The 21,885-nt window shown below is 48.5% G+C and overlaps 1 protein-coding gene across 1 annotated transcript in view; it reads left to right on the plus strand.

The window, feature by feature from the left end:
- Positions 1-3,449: 3,449 nt before the first annotated feature.
- The window catches only part of SH3BGRL (SH3 domain binding glutamate rich protein like), a 30,047-nt gene continuing 11,611 nt past the window's right edge, over positions 3,450-21,885 (plus strand). The window contains exon 1 of the mRNA XM_050310666.1: positions 3,450-3,599. Coding sequence (XP_050166623.1) covers positions 3,555-3,599 — 45 coding nt within the window. The 5' untranslated portion in view covers positions 3,450-3,554. The remainder of the gene's footprint in view (positions 3,600-21,885) is intronic.

Below are 21,885 nucleotides of genomic sequence, written 5' to 3' on the forward strand. Positions count from 1 at the left end.
CTGGATAGGCTCAGGGAGGGCCAGATTTAGTGTTCAGAGCATGAAATATGTTCTGTCCAGCCCAGGTCTTAGAGTCAGAGAGAGCCAGAGACCAGGAGATGGTGTTGTCAGATTTTGGGATTGTGTCTTCTGCCTTTCAGGGCAGCAGCCCTTAATGAAGGCCCACTTGAAGTAAGTGGCCTAGAACAGCATTAACAGAATGATTATTCCTATTATTTGGGCTGAAATCCTGGTATCTCAGAGAATCCCAGGATGGTTTGGGTTGGACAGGACCTTAAAGCTCATCTTATTCCCCCCTCCCCGCCATGGGCAGGGACACCCTCCATGGGACAGGTTGCTCCAAGCCCTGCCCAGCCTGGCCTTGGACACTTCCAGGGATGGGGCAGGCAGAGCTGCTCAGGGTAACCTGTGCCCCAAAGTGTCCCAGAGCCCCAGGAAAGTTCCTTGTCCTCGCCTTCTCCTCCTGCCAGGCCGGGCCCTGCCCGCGGTCCCGCCGAGCGCCAGCAGGGGGCGCCCTCCGGCAACAACGCGGGGCCGGGGGCGGCGGGGCCTGGGGGGTGAGCCGGGTATGGGGGGGTGAGCCGGGTTTGGGGCAGCTGAGCCAGGGCCGGCGTTCCGGGGATGCTGAGCCGGGCCCTCTGCACTGCCCCGTCCCTCAGCAGTTCCACGGCGCGGGTACGAACAGCAGTCACAGAGTCTCTGTGCCCTGCCAGTGACTTCCTCGTACCACTCAGTGCCCTGTGCCTTTCACAATCACACATAAATCAAGGAAGCCTGGCCTTGCTCAGGTTCCAAATGAGAAGCAGCAGATCTCTTGAGCTTCCCAATCCCTTTCCACAAACTCTTTGGAGCAGGGGAGCAGAGTTTCCACCTCCCTGGATGCAGCAGGACAAAGCTCTAAGGGGATGGCAAAGCCAGGAGACACGCTCTGAGTCAGGGTTTGTCTTCTGGCTCCAATTACTGCCAGGCTGGGATTGGGAATGAAGGATGGATTCCTTATTTCCTACTGAGAGTGCTGAGCTGACGTCCCTTACCCATCACACCTTCTCCATGTCGCACAGATCCAGATCGTCTGCTCCGGCACAGGCAGGATCCGAGAGCCGCCCCTGGCACAGCCTCAGGTTGCTTGCAGGTGGATTCTGGGTGGATTTCTCTCCGTGGTTACAAAGCAGCCGTGGAGCATGTGGAGCACGTGCTTCCTGACCTTTTGGACAAGTGGGATTTTGCAGTTGATTACTGGAATATCTTTCACTGTGAGTTTCCCCCACATTTCTTTTTCTAAAGCAGCTTAATTTGCCCACACTTGGAAGGCTCCATCCTTGCCTGTGCTCTAAAGAAAAGTGAGTGGATCTTTGCCATTACTGGCAACAATTTTACCTGAAATCCCTGGATGATTCCAGGCTGGCCAGTCCCTTGGGCTCCCCTTTGGGGAGCACCTAAAATTTATTCATTTTGTTTGAGGTTTTGTTCTACCTTGAGAAGGATAATTCACAACTTCTCAAGTGTTTAATAGTGAAAACAAAACCAACACCGTGGATTTTACAGGAGTAGCCTGGGAATAGAAAACATTGTGCTTTTCTGCCAATAAAGTAGAAAATTTACTTTTATGAGTCAGGAAAACCAAGTTGTTTCAATGATACCTGATGTGTGTATTGCTTTTAACTTAATAACTCTCATTTCATGAAGATAAAATGCCTCCTAAAGTGCACGTTTGAGAGTAATGATTGTATCAGGGTTTTTAGGAGGTGGAAAAATGAGGTGCAGCTCGCTCCAAGTGAATCTCACCTCCTAATTCTAACTCTCCAAGGAAAGGAGAGCTGCCAGTGTGACAGGGGAGCCCAAAGTCCAAGTGGCCCTCCCTTTCCCGTTCTCCACCTGCATTTTTTCCTTCTTTCTGATAAGCTGTGGTTTCTCCCTCCCTCATTCCTTGCCATGAATCAGGTTATACACTGGAGGCAACAGGAATTCCCAGTGTATTTCTCAAACAGCTGGGAAGGGGTTCACAAACACATCTGAAGAAACATTCCTTGAAGAATTTTAATCTCCTGGACTTAACTAGGTTTGTTTTAAAGAGATTAAAAACTACATCATTTGTTTTATAACATTTTGAAATTCCCTGAACTGAGGAATTTTTATTGTGTAGCATCATCCTAAATAAATGTTGGCTTATTGCTTTTTCAAACATAAAACTCAGGACAGGCTTGAAGACTATATAAGTATCATAATTAATATCAAACTTAGGCATGTCATTCTCAAAATAGTGCTTTTTCTGTTTTTTCTTTTTACTGTTGGCAAATTAATAAAACAAATATGGGTGACAATTCAATAATTTTTAATTCAATGCGATTTTTAAAAAAATAACTTCTTTGGTTAGGAAAACCACCTTGTAATTTGTCAGAAAAAGGCTTGTGGCTTATATGGAAAACTCATTTCAGAAATACCTCCTTGTTTTTTGCCAACAGCAGAACAAATATCTTTCTTTCATCTTAGCTTGTAGGTGGTAAAATTGCAGCTTCTTGTGCTTATCAACCTAAGTATTTTCCATTTTCTGTGAAGCTGTTATCAGAATATATAATACAATATATATGAGGTAATACTTGGAGTACCATAGGCAAGTGGGAGATAGGTGCTGGATAAAAATTTCCCTAAATAACGTGTCGCCATGACTATAGCTAATTAAAAATGTGGGGGTTTTGATGCTTTATTTGTGTGGGTGATACTTTACAATAACGATGACAATGGGAAGAACTCACTGGATGCCGTGTGTCTTTTGTCAGGGGCTGGCACATCGCTCGGGCGGTACTCTGGAATAAATTTTTAAAGGAAATTCTTAATTCAAAATATAATTTCCCAGCAACATCTCCCCATCCCTGACTTCTTCTGCCGCCTGTGCCCTCACATCGCGGGCACGGCCATGGCGGGGGAACGGGGTGGGAAGGGGGAGAGGTACCGGGGGAGCCCAGGGCGGGTCGGTCGGTCCCAGGGAACCGGCCGTGAGGGCAGCAGCCATGAGAGGAACGTGAGGGGAGCAGCCATGAGGGGACCGGGACCTGAGACGAGCGACCATGAGGGGAGTGGCCATGAGGGGACCCAGCCGTGAAGGGACGGGGACCTGAGGGGAGCGGCCGCTGCCATGGCGGCTCCGCGCCGTCGGCTCCCTCTCTCCCGCCCCGGTTGTCTCCGGTTCGCTCCGGTTCTCCCCGCCGCGCCTCACGCCACAGCCCGAGGCGGCCGCCCCGCCCGGTCCCCCCCCGTCCCCTCAGCGCGGCTCTGCGGCCATGGCTCCCCCGCCCCCTTCCCCGCACGTCTCGCGCGGCTCGTCGAGAACGCGCCTCCTCTCCCCTCTGTTCTCCCACCCATTTATTTATTTAATTTTTTTTTAAAACCATTTTCCGCCCTTCCGGGCTCGGGCGGCGGCAGCGGCCGCGAGGCGAGGCAGGGCGAGCGCTCCCGCCGCCTCCCCGCGCCCGCCCTCCCGCCTCAGCCCCAGCCCGCGCCCGAGCCGCCCGCACACACCCACCGCCCGCCCGGCTCCGCATCCCGCCGCTCCCAGCATGGTCATCAAGGTCTACATCGCCTCCTCCTCCGGCTCCACGGCGGTAAGCGGCGCCCCGGGCAGCCGGTGCCGGGCGGGGGGCGCAGGGGGAGGCCGGGGCAGCCGCGGTCTCTTCGCGGCTCCCGGCGCGGCGCGGGCGGAGCTGCGGCTGCCGCCGGGGGAAAGCGGCGTTTCCTCGGTGATTCGCACCCCTCGCCCTGCGCTGGGAAGGCAGAGCCTCCAGTATTTGTTTTTTTTTTTTTTTTTGTTATTGTTGTTCTTGAAGTTCGATTCTAAATGTGTCGCCCATCGTTGGGTTTGGATGAGTTCACTCCTCGTGGGTGGTGGCAGGCGTGTGGCCGCTGTCCCGGTAGCTGCCGGTTCTTGCCGTGTGGGAATAACTGGGTTTCGCTTCTCGTGGCTCCAGTGTGTTGTAGGCAGAGCTCGGACTGTGTTTTTCAAAAGGAAAATAGGCAAATAGACAGAAATATTGGGAGGTTTGCCTACGTTCAGGTGTAGCTCAGTCTCCTCAGGATCGTCTGTTTTCTGTTTGATCTGTGAGAGATGCTCCAAGGCTGAAATGCAGGGGATTTGATCTCACTTGGTAGGGATGTGCTGGAGCACTACAAAATGCCAGAGACTCGGGAAATGCCAGCTATTGCAGTTAATGATCAGTGACTTTTACTGCGAGGAGATAAAGAGATCGAGCTGTGTCTGTGCGATGACCTTTCCCTGTCACTGTTAGTGCTTCAGGTGCAGGTCCCCAAACTTTGGGAGGACAGTGATGTGCAGAAGATAGAAACAAACTGTCACTGAATTCTGCTCCTCTGCCTGATCGCAGCCACAGATCACTGGTCTTCAGCGGATCAAATACCGGTTGGTAGCTTGTGGGGATGGGGCACAGATGGCAAAGGAAGCTGTGCCTCAAGTGTCCCTGCTGTCCCTCCCTTCCCGGGTCATCTTTGTTAATCTTGATGTCAGTGCCGTGCTGGTGCTGCTGGTGAAAAGCAGATGACTCTCTGATGCTGCTCTGGGGAGGGTCTTGAAATCGAGTACTTCATTCATGAAAGGGATCCAGAGGGTTTTCTGTGGGATTCATACAGAATGATCATCTGGAAGGAAAGAAGCAGTCATTAGCAGATTGGAAGAGTAGTTCTTTCTTTCTAATGCAGCTGTTAATAGGTTTCAAGTTGACTGCTTCAGTTGCTATAGATTTTTATCAGTGCTCTCTTCATGGCACCTATTGATTTGTGTCTCTGTGGTGATACGGAGCTCCGGGGGTGCACTCACTGATCTCAATCCTGACTGCGTTTTCACAGTTTTAAATGAAGTTTTTAATTATTAGCTGAGCGGTTTCTGCGGTGCTGCCTCGTCCTTGTGTGGGTTGTACACGTTACAAGTCAGGCTCCAGTCTGACTAACTGCTGCTTTTTAGGCTCCTTTGTGCATCCCTGACTGTGGAATTTGAATGTAGCGTTGGTGTAGTCTGTTTTTGGGGAATTTGAGTGTACCGTGCACATAGTTGCCAGTTTTATGACGTGTATATATACATATTTTTTTATATACTCATGCCTGTGTCTAAAGCTGGAACAGCTCAAGTGATGTTGTGGTAATGAGCAGGACTCGCACATTCTCGGTTTCCTCTGTTCACTGAGGGTGTTTCTGTTGGCAGGGACCAGCCAGCACCTCACAGGGTGATGTTTTCTTTCCAGTATAAGAATTTTAATCGATCTTTCAACCTAAAGTAAGACAGAGAGGCACCTCTTTGGAGGGAAATGTGCTCCATGGGAACGAGTCCGTTTTGTGGGTCTTAAACTGTTGGTGAGACCGGCTTTGCTTGGAGGGCCAGGGGAACCTTTCCTGTGCTGAATTTGAAATAACCCACTCCAGGAATGGAAAATCCACATCAGAGGAGGCTGCTACTGAGAGATGGAACAGAGACAAGGCTGTTTGCAGCAAAGGGACTGAACTGGGTAACATCAGCCCTGGAAGGGCTCTCTCTCCTGCTAAGTCAGCTTTGTACTGTCAGTGAAGCCTGACACTGTGTTAATTTGGGGTTTAAAAGGCTACTTTTCCTGAGTAGAAGCAAGCCAGCAATAAGTATCAAATCTTCTCCTTCCAGCCTCCTGTTTCTGTAAGATGGGGAAGCTTTTGTGAGACTGGAAAGCATCGTCTCCCACTGAAGGGAAGAGGGTTGGGATTGCTTCACACCTCACACCCTAGGGCTGTGAGTCTTGGAAGATGCCCAAATTTTGTGGTCTATTATTGGCAAAGTCCTGCTTTGTTATGTGGTATAATCTGCCACAGGATATAAAATGTTGCCCCAAGGAACTGTGCTCCATAATGTTTATGTTCAGTAGGATGTATCACTGAGCAAAAAATACTGTGAGAAGCTCATGTCTAAGCAAAGGCATTTTATGAGCGTGTTTCAAGGCATTTCTGGTGAAGTATGTGTTGTCTGGCCTTCTATTTGAATTTCAGCCCATGATATGATGGTTACTTCACCAGTTTCCTGCTGTTTGCAAGTCTTACATGGGAAGTTGCCCCTTCTCTTTAATCTTTCTCAACATGGGTGTTGCACTGGTGAGTTGTGGGCTGGGCAGTGGCACCTGGGCATTGAAGATGAGGTGAGGACACCCAGTGTGGGAATATGCATGGGTGGGGAGCTCCTGTCCAGGAGCCTTCCTGGGCGACCTACAGTGGAAGTGAACAGTGTTCCTTAGCCTGAGACAGTGTTGGAGGCTCTGGACATAATGACAGATGCAAATGCCCCTGCGTGGCAGGAGCAGGAACTGTCCAGGCTATTCAGATCCTTCCAGAGGCAAGAGGAGGAGAGGCCTAAGAGTCATTAGCCTCTTGCTCCTGGAAGAAAAGGATACAAGGAGGGAAGAGGCTGAATGGCTCAAGTCCAGTCCGTGATTTTCTCCATAGGATTTTGGTATTTGGTTGGGTTTTGGGTAAGACATTGCCCAGCCTTCCTGCAGCACCAGAATCCCTTTCTTCCTGGAGGCAGCTGGCCTGCCAGCTTTATTGATCTCCCGTGGAAGGGAGCCAGCTGTTGAATTCTTGTCGGTCTTACGAGTGTGCATTTGTTGCCAACAACTGCACCGGACTTGACGACGGACTTTGCCCAAGAGAATTGTGTTCGTTCATTCCCCATCCCCTTCCAAGCTCCAGGAGCGTGGATGGTGAAACTGGAGGCTGGAAGCAAAGTGCCAGCACTACAGATGGTGGGCTGAGCTTTCCCCTGTGCCACTGCCAGTGCTGTGGGCTGTGGAAAATGCCACATCAAACCTCTGGTGTCCAGACACTCCTCAGAGACAGGCACTTCATCTCTGTGATGTTTCCATGTGTCCAGGCTCTCCCCCTCCCTTGTTTTGATGGCTGTGTGGGTGGTTTTCCTTCCTCACCTCCTGCTGTGGCTGCAGGCAGGGCAAGGAGCAGAGATGATCTCCAGAGTCAGAGTTCCATGTTACACAGACTTGCTGCTCTTTAGGGCTGGTTTTAGAGAGGAAGGGAAATTTTAGTTTATTCTTTTCATTCCCACAGTTAAGGATGTGGGGGGTTCATGTTTTTCTTGTATTGTTTTCTTGCTTGGAAAAGGGTTTAAGTCTTCTCCCCACCCACCAGGAAGTGAAGAGCAAAGTGGCCTGTGGTCAGGGGAGTGAACATTTGCTCACAGTTGCTCTTTTCCCTCATAACCCAGTAAGGCACTGGTGGACTTGCTGGTGCTGCTGGGGATATACAGCCAGTGGCAAGAGTTTCCTATGGCATTCCAGGGGAGAAGAGCTCTGGAGAAGAGCAGCTGGAAACAAGCAGTATGTAACACCATCTCTTGCCCCTGCTCAACGACTCAGGGCTTTGGGAGGGCTGGCGAAGCCGCTTCGTCCTGCTGAAGTGTGAATCCCAGGGAAGTAACACCTGGAGATTGTATGAAAAAACTCTGTCTTGCATTGGAATCCCTCAAGGGCCTTTTTCCTCAGCTTAGCACAACAAATGCATATCTTGCCACCCTAAGATGGAACGAGCAGAGTCTGTGTGGGGGGTGTGTGTGTTGCTTGGCTGCTGTGAGGTTCCATGGAATCAGAGAATCGCTCAGGTTGGAACAGACCTCGAAGGTGCTGGGCCGTGGCAGGAGGTGGCTCTTAGGGCAACCATCAGGGTGTCTCTGTGCATGCAGTTGTGACCAGTGTGCATCACAAGTGTCCCTTGCTCTGCTGCGTGGGTGAAGACTGACTTGTTTGGCTTGGTATTGATTTGAAGCCCCTCTGTTGTGGAAACGTATTATGTGAGAAGGACTTTTTTGGATTCTACAAACTGGATTCCTTTCAATCAAATAGTAGGAATTGTTCTCAATTAGAGCTCTCGGGGTGGAAGACAAAATCCGTAACGTGGGTCGAGCTTGGATGTGTTCCATCTGTCTCCTGGGTTGTTTTTTGCTAATGTCATTGTTCCAAACTCTATAGATAAAGTCAAACATTTTTCTTAAAATATTGCATTCAAGTTTTTAATAGAGCCAAAGATTAAATTGGCTGCAGTTGTTTCAATAGTTTTAATATATCAAAATAGAAAACATTCTACTGTGCTTAAATAAAACCAGTTTTTTGACAGCAGGAAAAAGATGGAAAATTGCACTTCCACAGGGTAGGCTGGGAAAGGCTTTTGGCTGAAAATTTCCATAGATTGTATATGCAGGTTGGACAGTGTTTATTCTGAGGTGGTGCATCAGGATTATGTCTCTGCTTGGAGAGAAAAGGCAGATTTTGGGGAGAAGCTGGGTGATGTCAGACTGGGCTGGCTTTCCTTGAACTCTGACCTGCAGCACGTTCTGAGATATGATCCACACAGTGTCATGTCAGGGCTAAGCACTTGGGGGCTTGAAACAAATATTTATAAAGTTGAGCAAGGAACTTTGCTTGTCCTGAGGCAGTAAAGTTACACTCAGAAAATTCCTACAGAAGTCAGTGAATTGGCATGTGTGTAACGAGCAGAGGGTGCCAAAACCAAGAGTCTCTGCAAGGTTATTCTTACTCCTCCCAGAAAAGAAGGAGCTGGAGAGACAGGAGACAAATGGAGCTACACAAACATTGATAGAATTCAGCTGTTCCAGCTCAAAACAGAACTAAAATATTCCCATGTATGTTAAAAAGCAGAACTAAGGATGTGTTGCCATAGCCAAGGGAGGTGAGCTCTGCCTTATGTCCCTGGGCTTTGTGCTCCCCAGCCCTGGAACTGCTGATCTCAGTTCCTGGCGCTGATCAGAGGGCTGGAAACCTGAACCAAATCCCCAACTCATATCAATATTCTGCTATTCAAGAATGTTTCTGCTCAAACATGAGCATTTGGTGTTAATGCCATTTGTTTAACCTCAGCTGTATTCAGGGGAGACCTTTGGTTTATGATTAAATGTTAAGTGCTTTTGTTGGTCAGATATTTAATCAAGCCTGAAAGAGTTTTAATTGTAATGTTTATCTGCTGTTATTTGTCCCAGAAAAAAAGGCTCCTTGCAGGAGCAGGTCCTTCCCAGGGCAGCACCTCCAGCTCGCTGCCCAGGCCATTTTCTGACGTTCAGGAGGCAGGAGGGTGACTGAGCTTTAGGGCACCAGAAGGGTCAGCATCCAACTGGCCTGACTGAGTGAGTGCTGTCTGGATACATCCTGACTTACAACTCCTTCCTGCACTTATTTCCCCTGTGAGACGGGGATGGGACGATTTATTTCTTTAATTAACTCTCTGAAGTGCAGTTTACCGGGGGTTGTTCCTGTGCACGAATCAGCCTCTCTGGAAGTTTCCAAAGGCGCTGGTGTGTGACATGGAACTGTTACCTGTTGTTTGATTGCTGGGGGTTGGAGTGAGGAGAGGAGCCAGAGGCAGCTGTGTTTCCCCGAGGATCTCAGGGAAGTGGGGGAGCTGGGAGCTGCCTTCCAGTGCTGCACAAATGGATGATATTCTTTGTTAGGCTTTTTCCCAGCGAATGCTTGGACAGAGACAGAGCAGGGAAGAGAATCAATGCACTGTCAGAGGAGAAAGCTGAGCCTCACACCTGAGCTGCCTGGAGCATAGGAATGAGAGTGATCCCTTAATAGTGAATCCCTGGATTTCTAGAAAGTTTCAGAGAAGCTTTGGCCAGGTTAAAAATGTTTTTTCATAACAAAACTCCTGTGGGATAAAAGGAAAGGATTATTTATTTTCTTTTTGATTTATATAATTAATTACACATCAGTTGCATAAAACAGATAGTAATCAAGATTTGGGAATGTATCAGCTGCTTTTGCAACATGCAGAAGTTAGAAGGAGGTTCCCACAGAACTCTAAGCAATCCCAGTGCCAGAAGGGCCTGCTGTAGCTGTTCCAGTTGGGAAACTGGGAAGAAACAATCATTGTCCTGTGTAATCAGGTTTAAATTGCTAAAATACCGTTTAGCAGAGAGGTCTTGGAGCTGCACTAGGTAATTCTACAAAAATACCATATTTGTGGCCATAAAAAGCAAACAAAATGTCAGGAATTTTTAGGATTGGAATGGACAAAAGAAAAAAAACCCCACAAACCACTGTATAAAAGTATGGTGAGTCTGTATCTTTAGTAGGATGGAATTTTTGTTTTTAAAGGATATATAAAAGTGAGAAAAGGGAAGAAAGTAGGGTGAGGTGATCACTGTGGGAGGAACAACCCAATAAGGTAGAATTTGTGGATGATAATTGGAAGCTGTGGCTGCCCCATCCCTGGAAGTGTCCAAGGCCAAGTTGGACAGGGCTTGGAGCAACCTGGGGTAGTGGAAGATGTCCCTGCCCATGGCAGGGGGTGGAACCAAATGAGTTTTAAGGTCCCTTCCAACTAGTCCATGATCCTGTTAATTCTGCAGTTGATAAAGAAAGAAGTGAAAAAGTCTGAAATGTGATAACAGCAAATGAAACATGGGAGAACAAACAGGAAGGGATTATTCATGAACTTCCCCAATGGAACAACTGGGGTAGAACAAGTGAGAGTGGCAGGTGGCAGGTTCAGAGTAAATGAAACACTTTGTTTGCCAACAGGGATTTAAGGGAGAAACTCCCTGCCCGAGGACGTGGTGTGGAGCAGACAGTGCACAGGCTGGAGAAGCAGTGAGACAAATTAAGGGGAAAGTCTATTAAGAGCTATTAAACATAATTACTACACCTCTGACTCAAAACTGTGCATTACTGGAGTCTGGGAAGAAAGCATGATGTGGTGTAGCTCTCTGTGCTCTTCCCTGGGATCTGTGACCAGGGCAGACAGGATACAAGTGTTGGATCCAACCCAACAGAGCTTTCGTCTATTCTTGGATGAAATTGGCTCTGCTCCCAAAATTATGTTAGCAGTTTGCATTTAAAAAATTAATTCCATGTTGTCCAGGAAAAATGTTTGGTGGAAAGGAATTGTATGTGCGTGTTTGGGATGTGCTGGTTTGGTTTTAATTTGGAGGTGATTATAGATACCTGCAAATTGTAGAGGTATTGGAAGGCTCTGGACATTTTGGTGTACCCTTGCCATTAGATCCTCTATTTTACATGTAATGAAGGGATCCAGCTTGGGATTGGGATATTAGTGGCTGGGATAGTGGGCATGGAACACGCTCTGCCAGGTCACAGCCAGCACCTTGTTTGGGTTGGGTGTGACTGGGAAAAGGTTTCCATTAAACCAAGCTGAAATGTCACTGTTTTCCTGGGCTCTTGGGCAGACAGGGAGATGGGAATGAGAGCATACAGGAGCAAACCTGGCTGTTCTTCATGGGTCTCAGCAGTTCTTACCTACAGAACAAGCACTTGGTGAGAGGAACAGCAGGTGATTCCAAGACCAACAGGATTTTGCAGATACTGGCAACCATCACATTTAGGGGTGTGTCCCTAAATGTTTAGGGACCTGTATCAGACAAGCCCTCCTGCCTCAGGCTAAGTCAGAATCAACTGGAAAAGCCTGATGGAAACAGCAAAAAGGAAGCCTCTGGGAAAAATAATCATAGTTTTCACATAAAGCCACATTTTTTAAATGAGAATAGTAGTTTCCAGGCTGGTTTAAACAGCACATCTGTATTCACCTCATGGGATCTATCTCTGGCTGTGCTCATGTCACTGGGAGCTTTGCCATGGACTACAGCAGGACAAGATCTTGTTCCTTAGGAAATACTTAGTGCTGCTCATCCAGGACATTCCTGTGCACATGTTGTAAATGTATTTGGCCAGAGCAGCAGCTGCAGAACAACTGGCAGAGTGGGAGAGGAGCAGAATAACCACGTGAATGGATTAAAAATACATCCTCAAACATTCTCACTGGACATGGAGAGGAATGAAGTTCAAGTGGAGCTGGTGTATGCACAATAGATGTTTGGGGTTTTTCCCTAGGCAGGAAATACAATGTATGTGAATAGAAATACACAGGGTCAGGTTTGCAAATTTCCTTGTTAGTGACCTGATAATCCTGATTAAGAACTGGAAATTCCACCCTGTGATGGCAGAGAAACAAGTCCCAGGGTTCTGGTGGCTCAGTCCATGGAACTCTGTGCTTGAGCACTCCTGCTCTGAATTTCTGTTCCCTTCCATCACAGTAAAATGTACCAGGAGGTCTCTGGGAGAGCCTCCCTTCACCCACAGAGGGCTGAGCTTTGCTGTGCATGCTGTGGAAAGATCAAAGAAAAACCATAAAGCTAACCTGGAGAATGTTCCTCCCAGGAATTAACCTGTATAAACTGAGGAGAGGCTGGACAGACATCTGCATCTTCCACAGAATGATCTGGGACCAAAATTAGGCTTGGAAGGTGTTAGGAGACCCGTCACCTCACAGTGCCAGCCACTGAGCATTAGGCTGAGACTGAAGGACATCAGGGGAATGAAGCTATTTTGGCTGCCTGCCCAGGCCTGGAGAACCCCATCCTACAGCAAATAAACAGCTGGAGGACTTCAACTTTTAAAAACTGAAATGCAGGGTGTCTCTCTCTTAGTTTCTGATGGGAGGAGCAGATGCTGGCTTGCACTGAGGCAGAAGGAAGCTTGTGGTTTAGAAAAAAACCCCAGGCAGATACCATGGTGACAAGAGGGATCTATAAAACTCAGAAAAGACATGGGGGGGTTGCAGAGGTGGCTCCAAGGCATGGGCAGCACCTGGAATAGTGCTCTTGGGATGGGGTGAAGGTGGCACTTCCCTTTGGGATGCAGTGGGTGAGAACAGCTGGTTGATGGGAATGACCTTAATGAGTTGGAAAATGCTCCATTTTGTTAATTCCTATAAAGAGTGACTTTAAGGTGCCTCCTGAGAGCAAAGTCCCGGGCACTGACCCTCCTGGCTACGACAAGAAGTTGGCCAACTCCCCTATTGCTTCAGCTGCCCAAAGGATCAGAAACTGCAGTGTGGCCAGTTCTAGTGAGAAGAATTTCTCTCCCCCTCTGGAAGACACAGTTTCTGGAGTTACTATATTTTGTCCAAGTAAAATAAAGAAGGATCTGGGGCCTCCAGGGTGATTTGCACTTGAAATGTTACCCAGGGCAGTTACCTGGTTGGTCAGAAAACTGCTGTCCATACACACTGTGCTCTGCTGAACCTTTCCACTCTCCAGGATGATTTTGGGATGCTGTGCTATTTCAGTACAGCCTGACTTTTCCTGGAAAGAGCAAGAAAACTTGTATTTACATCCACAGTTTTTTCTCTTCCTTTGTATTATGACATTTATGTTTTTAGTTCAGGAAAAAAGCTTTGTTCTCTCCAAAAAAAAATTCATTGGTTTAGTTTTAGAACAGCAGTCAGCAAAAAGACTCCTTTGTTAAGTAATACCTGTGGCATATGAGTTCCTCAAAGATAAAAAGCAACACACATCAGAAGCACCTGGATCCCTGAGGTCATGTTATATTTCTTTTTAAAGTAGTTTTTTTATTTAAAGAATAAATGCCTGGCAGTATAAAGGCAGTGAAACAGCAATTAATGCTGTAAACTTTTAGTCTTGTTGGTTAATTTAGCTCTGTGTGCTAAACCATACAGGAAATAAACCTTCCTTTTATTGCAAACCACAGGGGCCTCCTGCAACACTGTCTGTGCTTTTAACTCCTTTTCTAACCAGAGTTCACCTCATCACACAAACAAAACCAAACCTGTTCTCCCTCTGCTCTCTCTGTGCCACGCAGGGCCAGCAGAAATCCACAAACTATGGAAAATAATTACAGGAGCAGCTGTTTCAATAAACAGCCCAAACTGCAGCCCTGGGGGTGTTATCTCAGGCTGGTTTCTCCAGGAAATATTATCCCAGTGCTGGGCAGATGTGGAGGGTGAAGTCTGAGGGGGCACCAAGGTGGCACCTGTGCAGTTTGTGCCGGTTTTCACAGGGTGTAGTCGCATCGACCTGTCCTGGGGTTTCTGTGAAGTTGAAGATGAAGGAGGAATAATTCTTCTGGCTCTCAGAAAGAGACTGCCTGATAAAAACAGATTCACTACCTGACAACAGGGATGAGATCCAGATTTTCAGGACTTTTAAAAGCTTCTAGAGCAAGCAGTCAGGTGGTCAGTGGCACCCTCAGTGTCTTTGCCCATTTTTCTTAGCCACATTGAGAGTGTGAGTATTTAGGAATATGTCATGTTCCAGAGGTTTCTGTACTCGTGATACTGAGCCTGATTATCTTGCTGGAGATCATTCTTCTGTGTGGTGAATTGCTTTATAGTCCGAGTGTAAAGCCTGGCTGTGGGGCTGGGCTGTGGGGTTTGTACAAACAGCCAGAAATGATCCCTGAAGGTAAACAAGCAGTGATTTGAAAAAAAAATTATTCCTACTGACTAACAGCTTAGGAAAGGAAGCTCTGAGTGGTGAAGGGGAAATTGTTCAAGGAGTGTCTGACAGAACTAGCCTGGATTTAAGGACTTTTTTTTATTTCCACATAACAAAGGCTCCCCTTTCCCTGACTGGTGTCTCAGGTGACAGAGTACAGGGAGATGCTGAGACTGTGGAGACACCAGGAATGCACTGACCAGTTGTGCCAGGAGAAGGGGCTGCTGCTGGAGCTCCCTCTGCTCAGCCCCTCTCCGAGGTGCCCATTGACCATCCCAGGCCTGAAGGAGAGGGTGAGCACAACTTCCCCTTCCATCATGGCTATCCTGGCTGGCACTGCCTGGAAAAAGGGGCATGGAGTGGTCTGGGAGAGCCCAAGTGCAGGCTGAAGGGTGGGAATGCTCCCAGGTCCTGCCACTCTCACCTCTGCACTGCCCAGGAGTTGTTAATTTTATGCTGGGCTTTGGGAGGAGCACATCTGTTTGTTTTCATTTAACCAAGCACAGAGTTTGGATACTGTGAGACTTCCAGGGAAACTCAGCCTGCCAAGCTCCACGTCTGCTGCAGAAAACAACTGTGTGTAATAAATGAAGAGCTCCTATTCTGCTGCTGCCTGTGCTTTGTTAGCGGATAACCAGGATAATGGAGCCTGTATTCTGCAGGAGGAAGCTCGCTCTGTGTTGGTTTTGGAGCAGACAAGCACTTTTCAGGCTTGTGAAAGGCAAATGCCACAAGACTGACTTAGAAAATTGCCCAGGGTCAATTTATTTAGCGTTGTAATGGTGGTGTTTTCCTTTAGATGGTGCCAATTCCGGGTGCTGTGATGGTTTGTGGATGGTGCCAGCGCACGTGGTTTAAGCTGTGGTTTCCATACATCAGTGTTTCTTTACATCCTCACCTAAAGGAAGAGAAGGGGAAGCTTAGGTCTGGAAGCTTCATTTTGCAAGCTACACTTATTCTGGATAATTCAGTAGTCCCAAAAAACCCTAAAAAAAATCTGGATCTGGGAATATTTGCACACAAGCGCTTCCTTTTGCTGAGTGAAGCAAAGGCCTGAGGCAGGAATGGCCTGAGGCCACGGTTTGATCCATGATTTCAGTCCTTATTGCTGCTGGGAGAGACAGTGCCTCTCCTGGCTCTTTCTTCCCTTTCCTTGTGATGGCATAAGAATCCTCATGCTGTGACCGGGAGAGCTTCCCCAGCTCTCACCTCCACGGAGTTGCCAGGGCTGGCACCCAGCTCTGCTCTCTGTGACCCGGGACAGGACCCCGGGGAATGGCCTGAACTTGTGTCAGGGGAGGCTTAGGGTGGATCTCAGGCAAAGGTTCTTCCCCCAGAGGGTGGTTGGCACTGAACAGGCTCCCCAGGGCAGTGGGCACAGCGCCAAGGCTGCCTAGAGCTCCAAGAGCTCCAGGAGGGTTTGGACAATGCTCTCAAGGACAGGAGGGGATTGTTGGGGTGTCTGTGCAGGGCCAGGGGTTGGATTCGATCCATGTGGGTCCCTTCCAGCTCAGGAGATTCTGTGCTTCTAAGAAGAGGTGACTCCATGCTCAGGGACACGCCTTTGGAGTTCATGGAGAAGGTCCATGAGCCTGATTTCTGCAGGATGAGTGTGTACAGCCCCAGTGCCGAGCTGTGCTTCCCCCACGGCCTCTCCTGCCCGGACCTGGCGCTGCAGCAGGTGAGGTTTGGGGGCAGAGCCCCTCCAGGAGGATGGACAGGCTTTGGATGCTGGAGAGCTCTGGGTGTAGGAGTTTGGAGCTGCTACCAGGAAGTGCCCAGAGACTCCCCAGAGACTCTCCAGAGACTCAGGCTGCTTCCAGTGCAAAGTTCATCCTTAATCAAACACAGCTCCTGGTGGGGCTGTTTGCAGGGATCACATGGAGGGAGGGGAGACTCCTGCTGCTGTCTCTGCTCCTGGGGCTGCTGTCCCTGCTCCTGGGGCTGCTGTCCCTGCTCCTGGGGCTGCTGTCCCTGCTCCCAGGGCTGCAGGACCTGGAGCCCAGTGGGAACAGAGTGAAGCAGGAGTCAGGGCATTCCCTGTGTCTCCAGTCAAGCCTTCCTTGTGCAAGAGGACAGGTGTCAGCCTGACACCTCTCCAGGTCTGGAATGCTTCTCCCAGTGTTCAGCACTTGGAAGCTTTGGGTTCATTCACTGTTTTATTGTGTTCAGGCTCTTGGGTTATCCACAAAAAGTAGGTAGGGAGATTTGGTGCCTCTGCCAGTGACAGCTTTGGTGCTGCCAGTCCCTTCCTGGGGCATTTGGGTTTTAACTCCTTTCCCTGATGGGAATCTCGTGTTCCATGTGCATGGAAGTGCAGTGTAAAAAAGGCTCACAGCCAACCCATAAGCAAACATCTCTGTTTTTTTGGTTGATGATGGAATGAGATTTTAGATTAGATTTAGTTAAAACCTTGTATTAAAATCCCTGCAGATGGAAATTTTGGCTGTGTGGGGATTGTTTGATTTGAAATCCAGGCAGATAATCCCACTGGGCATTGCTGTCACTTTTCACAGAACTTTAAAAAAAAAAAAGGAAAAAAGGAAGGGAAGATCCCAAAGAAACAAAAAAACAGTCCCTGGTTGCACAGAGGGTCTGTGTTTGGGGAGGTGGCCTTTGAACAGGCCATGACTGCTGTGGGGAAGAGCACTGGCATCCTGACCTGTGCATGACTTGGACTGGGCAGTGCTGACCCTCCTGAAGCTCTTGACAGAACAAACAAAGCATCTTCAGCAGAGTGGAGGGAGGGTTCCGTTCTGGTTGGGGTGAGGACACATGTCCTGACTGAAGGCACAGCCCCCCAGAACTGTGGGGATTTGTGCTTGAGGCTGAGCTGGAATCTTGGGCAGAGCAGCTGGATGCTGCCAGTGTGATCCAGGAGCCTGAGCAGGCCAGGGAATGCTGAGGGGGCAACTGAAAAAGTGTCAGGGAGCAGCAGGAAGGAGGAGAGCTAAAGGGGAATGCACTGTGTCACCCTCCTTCTCATGAATCAGGGAATATTCTGAGTTGGAAGAGACACACAAGGATCATCCAGTCCAACTCCTGGTCCTGCCCAGGACACCCCAGCAACCCCACCATGTCCAAAGGCTCCTTGAGCTCCAGCAGCCGTGGGGCCGTGACCACTGCCCTGGGGAGCCTGATCAGTGCCCAACCACCAGAGAGAAAGATTTTCTTCTGAATTTGGTGCTTCAGTAGGAAAAGAGGTTTGGTTTCAGCTGACGCAGAACCATTTTCATGTACTGGAACAAAATGTGAAGTTTATTAAATGGTACTTTACACCCAGTCTTCAGGCTTTGCTGATGATAAGATGTTCTGTGTTAGAATCCTGGTGGCACCACAATAGTCCTTGACAAGCAGGTGTTAAAGGATGAATGGATTCACTCCCACACAGTCCCCCAGCACTCGGGAATTGTTTGTTAAGAGCAGAATTTGACTGAAGCTGTGATAATACGTTGATCCTTAAGGTGCCTTTATAAAAAGTAAACCTAAAACACATTAAAAAGTCATCAGGGCTTCATTAGGCAGTGCTGCTTCTGCTGTTTGCCAGAAGCTGAGGAGATATAAATAAGGAAATGTTACTTGTCCTCCTACTTGACTAATGGGTAAAGGAATCTGCTTTTGGCCACTGTGGGAGAAAAGTAGCTAAACAGACACTCGAGAGGATGCAGCAAGTCAGTTCTGCCCTATTTATGGCCTTTTAGTATCTTGTTAGAATTTGACTGTAGTAGAGCTGTGGTGGAATTGGCTGTACTGTGTGTCTGGCACCAAAGTAGTGACACTCAAAACCTCTGCTCCAGCATTAACTCAAACCCCGTGTACATTTAAATGAAAAAAAATCAATACCATTTCTGTCTGAATATTCAAATCAACATCATTAAAGCCTTGAGTTTTGGCAGCAGATGTCTGTCTGCTTTTGTAGGTCCAAATGACGAATACCCCAAACCTTTGTGTGGTGTAACTGCAAAGAGCCTCTGGAATTCTGTTCCTGAGCAGTTGCTTTCCCTCCCTACTGCTCTCCTGATGGACTCAGCACACACAGACCTCTGCCTGCAGGGGTGTGACAGAGTGCTCACCTGGGGGGAAATGAGAGTCACAGGATCACTGGGGTTGGAAAAGACCTCCAGGATCATCCATCCCCACATTGTCACCCAGCCCAGAGCACTGAGTGCCACGTCCAGTCCTTCCTTGGACACCTCCAGGGATGGGGACTCCACCACTGCCCTGGGCAGCTGTGCCAGGGCTGGACAACCCTTTCTGTGAAGAAATTCCTCCTGATGTCCAACCTGACCCTCCCCTGGCACAGCTGGAGGCCATTCCCTCTCCTCCTGTCCCTGTTCCCTGGGAGCAGAGCCCGACCCCCTCCCAGCTCCCCTCTCCTGTCAGGGAGTTGCAGAGCCAGAAGGTCCCCCCTGAGCCTCCTTTTCTCCAGGCTGAGCCCCCCCAGCTCCCTCAGCTGCTCCTGCTGCTCCAGCCCTTCCCCAGCTCCATTCCCTTCCCTGGACACATTTCTCTGGAAGGGCCCTTGGCTGCATTGAGAATCCTGACTGCCTCCAGACTTTACTCCATGAAGGTGACATAAACTTTCCTATTTGGTTCTTCTGGTGGGAAAAAACTTGTTGCATGCACAAGGATCTTCAGACTTGGGTTTTGTTGGTGTGGGATTTAGCAAGTTTTCAGGCCTTGGGTTATTGAATGAGTGCACTTACAATGGCATTGTAATCCCTGAGAGAAGCTTTTCTTTTTGTTCTCATGAATCAGCTTTTTCATTTATGTAACTTTCTATGCTTTCTGGAGCAAGTCGTGGTCTTGTTTTGGGAAGTGCAGACTTTGTCCTTTGTTCCAGTTATACTCCTGGCTTGTACCCCAAAATCTGGTCAGTGGGCTGGTACCTTAGGCCTGGCTAAAGCCTCGCTGCAGACAGACCACGTGCTTCCAGACGTGATGCAACCTCCAGGGTAAATTGCAAAAACCTTTTGGTGGCCTGGATTTTTCCCCCAGCCTCGCCCCTGAGTGGTGGTCCCTTTGCATCCTTTCACACCAAGACTCTTTCCTGCTTTTAAAAAGCATCTCCCAGAACCACATGTGAGCAACAGGAACGTGGTTGTTGCTCTCAGTGTGAGCTGGAGCCTGTTCCCTCCTGCCCCAGCTCTTGGGATGGTGATGCTGATGGAGCTTGGGGTCAGTGGTAAAAACCATTCCCAAATAAACAAATTTTAAGCTGTTGAGGTGTAACCACATCAAACCAGGGCTGCTTTGCAGGATACATGTGGATATGCCATGGGCTTTCCCAAAGGGAGGCAGGGAGTACATATGGAGCCCATCTGGACACTGCCTAATTTCTGGAATTAAAAAAAAAAAAGAGCAACTCAAGTCCAGCGTGAACTTTTGCAGCCTCTTGTGAGCAATTTAGGCCACGGGAGTTGGTGGTGGTTTTGCTGTGTTTGTCCTCGATCTCATTCCCTGCAGACCAGAAGCCAAACATCGAGAGAGACAATGATGGCACTGCTATGCTTAAAATAGCCAGAACAAAGAAGTGCTTTGAGTTCTGTGATGATAATTACCCAGGCCTAAAAATAGGCAGATGTTCTACCAGGCAGAGGGAAGTAACAGTGAGACAGGAACTGCTGGGAGACACCTGGCAAAGCTCTGATCAAGCAGGTCATTGCTGGAGGCACCTCCGGGTTTCCCACCCTCTGATCACCATTCACAGTGGCACCACCAGAACTGGCACACTGGAATTTTAAGCTAATATGAGGGGAAAAGACTTGTTCATACAAATAAAATCAACAAAAACACTTAGACAAAAAAATAGGTTCTGGAATATTAGAGTAAAACCAGGGAAAACTCCAATGGAGGTCAGGGATGAGGCTGCTCAGGGGTGTTTTGTCTTGGAAGGGGAGGCCTCCTGCAGTGCTGGCATGGAGAATAAGCTTAGGGTGCTGTCAGGAATCCCTGACATTTAAATCCATGGCTGAGCTGCCGGGCTCTTTAACTCCTACAAATTGTGTTGTACTGGGAGGTGAAATTCTAAGCGTTTTGCAGCTCATTTGCAAGTCTGGGCTGCTGCATTAGCAACCCAGGTGGGGAAGGCAAGATCATTGTAGAAACCAGGTGAGAAATGTGAAAAGCAAAGGAAAAACCCAGAGTGTGTTGTACTCCTCCCTGCGGGCAGGGGCAGTGGATGGCAGCAGTGCCGGCCAGGACCAGCAGCACAGGCAGGAGCTCCCAAAGGGCCAGAGCTCTGCCCAAGTTACTTGTCTTGGCAGCAGCTCCACATTCCTCGTGCTGCCCCATCCCTCCAAAGAAAACCACTTCCTGGGGGTTCTCCCCTTGCTCCTGGCTGCCCGTGGGGTTTGCTGAACATTTCTTACGCTGCACTTCTTCCATCTGCTGTTAAATTGCACCTTGTCGATGTTGCAAAGGCTCTGAAGCCTTTGAAGAACGGGTGGCTCCAAGTCTGGCCACCAGCAGTAGCATCACCTGGAGTTTGGACTTCACCTCCTGCACAAATGGTGAAGCAGCTTCTTTAAAATCATCAGTGGCATAAAATAGAACTGTTTTAAAGCTGTAGTTGCTTTTTCTTATCTAGAACTCAGAAAGCTGGAATTGGTAATGGCAAAAAAAACCCCAAAACCTTTTAAAGCTGTTTTTGTCTTGAAACTAAATTGAAAAGTGTGTAAGATGCAGATCTGCTGGAAGGTGTGGCTTTGCTGCTGTCCTGGTGCTGGATCCCACCTGTGGGGTTGGGAGAGGCAGCTCAGGACACACGTTCAGCGGGAGCTGGAGAGAATCATGGAATTGTTAAGGTTGGAAAAGACCTTTGAGGTCATCAAGTCCAACCATCAGCCCAGCGCCACCGTGTTCACCACTAACCCACGTCCCAAGTGCCACATCCACGGATGGTGACTCCATCACTTCCCTGGGCAGCCTGTTCCAATGCTTTGCAACCCTTTCCATGCAGAAATTTTCCCCAGTATCCAATCTAAACCTCCCATGGTGCCAGGACAGCAGAGCCACAGCCAGCAAGTTTGTTTTGTGACCAAAACAGCAGCACTCAGACTGTAAACTCACTTTGGGTTCCAGTAGTCCTGAAATAGATTTCCAAAACATGTCTATTGTCCAACAAGGGATTTATTTATAAACTGAAAAAATAACAAGACTTTAAAAAAACAACCCAAGCCCCTTCTTGGCCAGCTGTGCAGACAAGACTGTTCTGTGTGTGTGCCTGTGCACAGCAAGGAGATGGAAACTCCTGTGAAGTTGGGTTCAATAAAGTGCTTAAAATAAGTGTTTCCCTGCAGTTGGCTGGTGATAGGAGGGGTTGGCTGTTGGACAGGCAGCACAATCCTGGCTGGAGCTGAGGATGGAGTGTCCTGCAGCATCATCCCTGCCTCCTTTTTGTTATCTTGTTCCCACTTTGGGGTTAAAACTCTCCTTTTGATGGACTGATTTGTTGGAAAACATCACCTCTTTGTACTCTTGGCAGCTCTGACGTGGTTTCTCTTGTGGTCCTGACATCACTGATGGAAGTTAGATCGAAGACCAGTAAACTGAATTTTTGATGTGTATTCAAGTGAGGGACAGAA

Source organism: Myiozetetes cayanensis, unplaced genomic scaffold (assembly GCF_022539395.1).
Source record: "Myiozetetes cayanensis isolate MyiCay16 unplaced genomic scaffold, myiCay2020 scf15, whole genome shotgun sequence".
Lineage (NCBI taxonomy): Eukaryota > Metazoa > Chordata > Aves > Passeriformes > Tyrannidae > Myiozetetes > Myiozetetes cayanensis.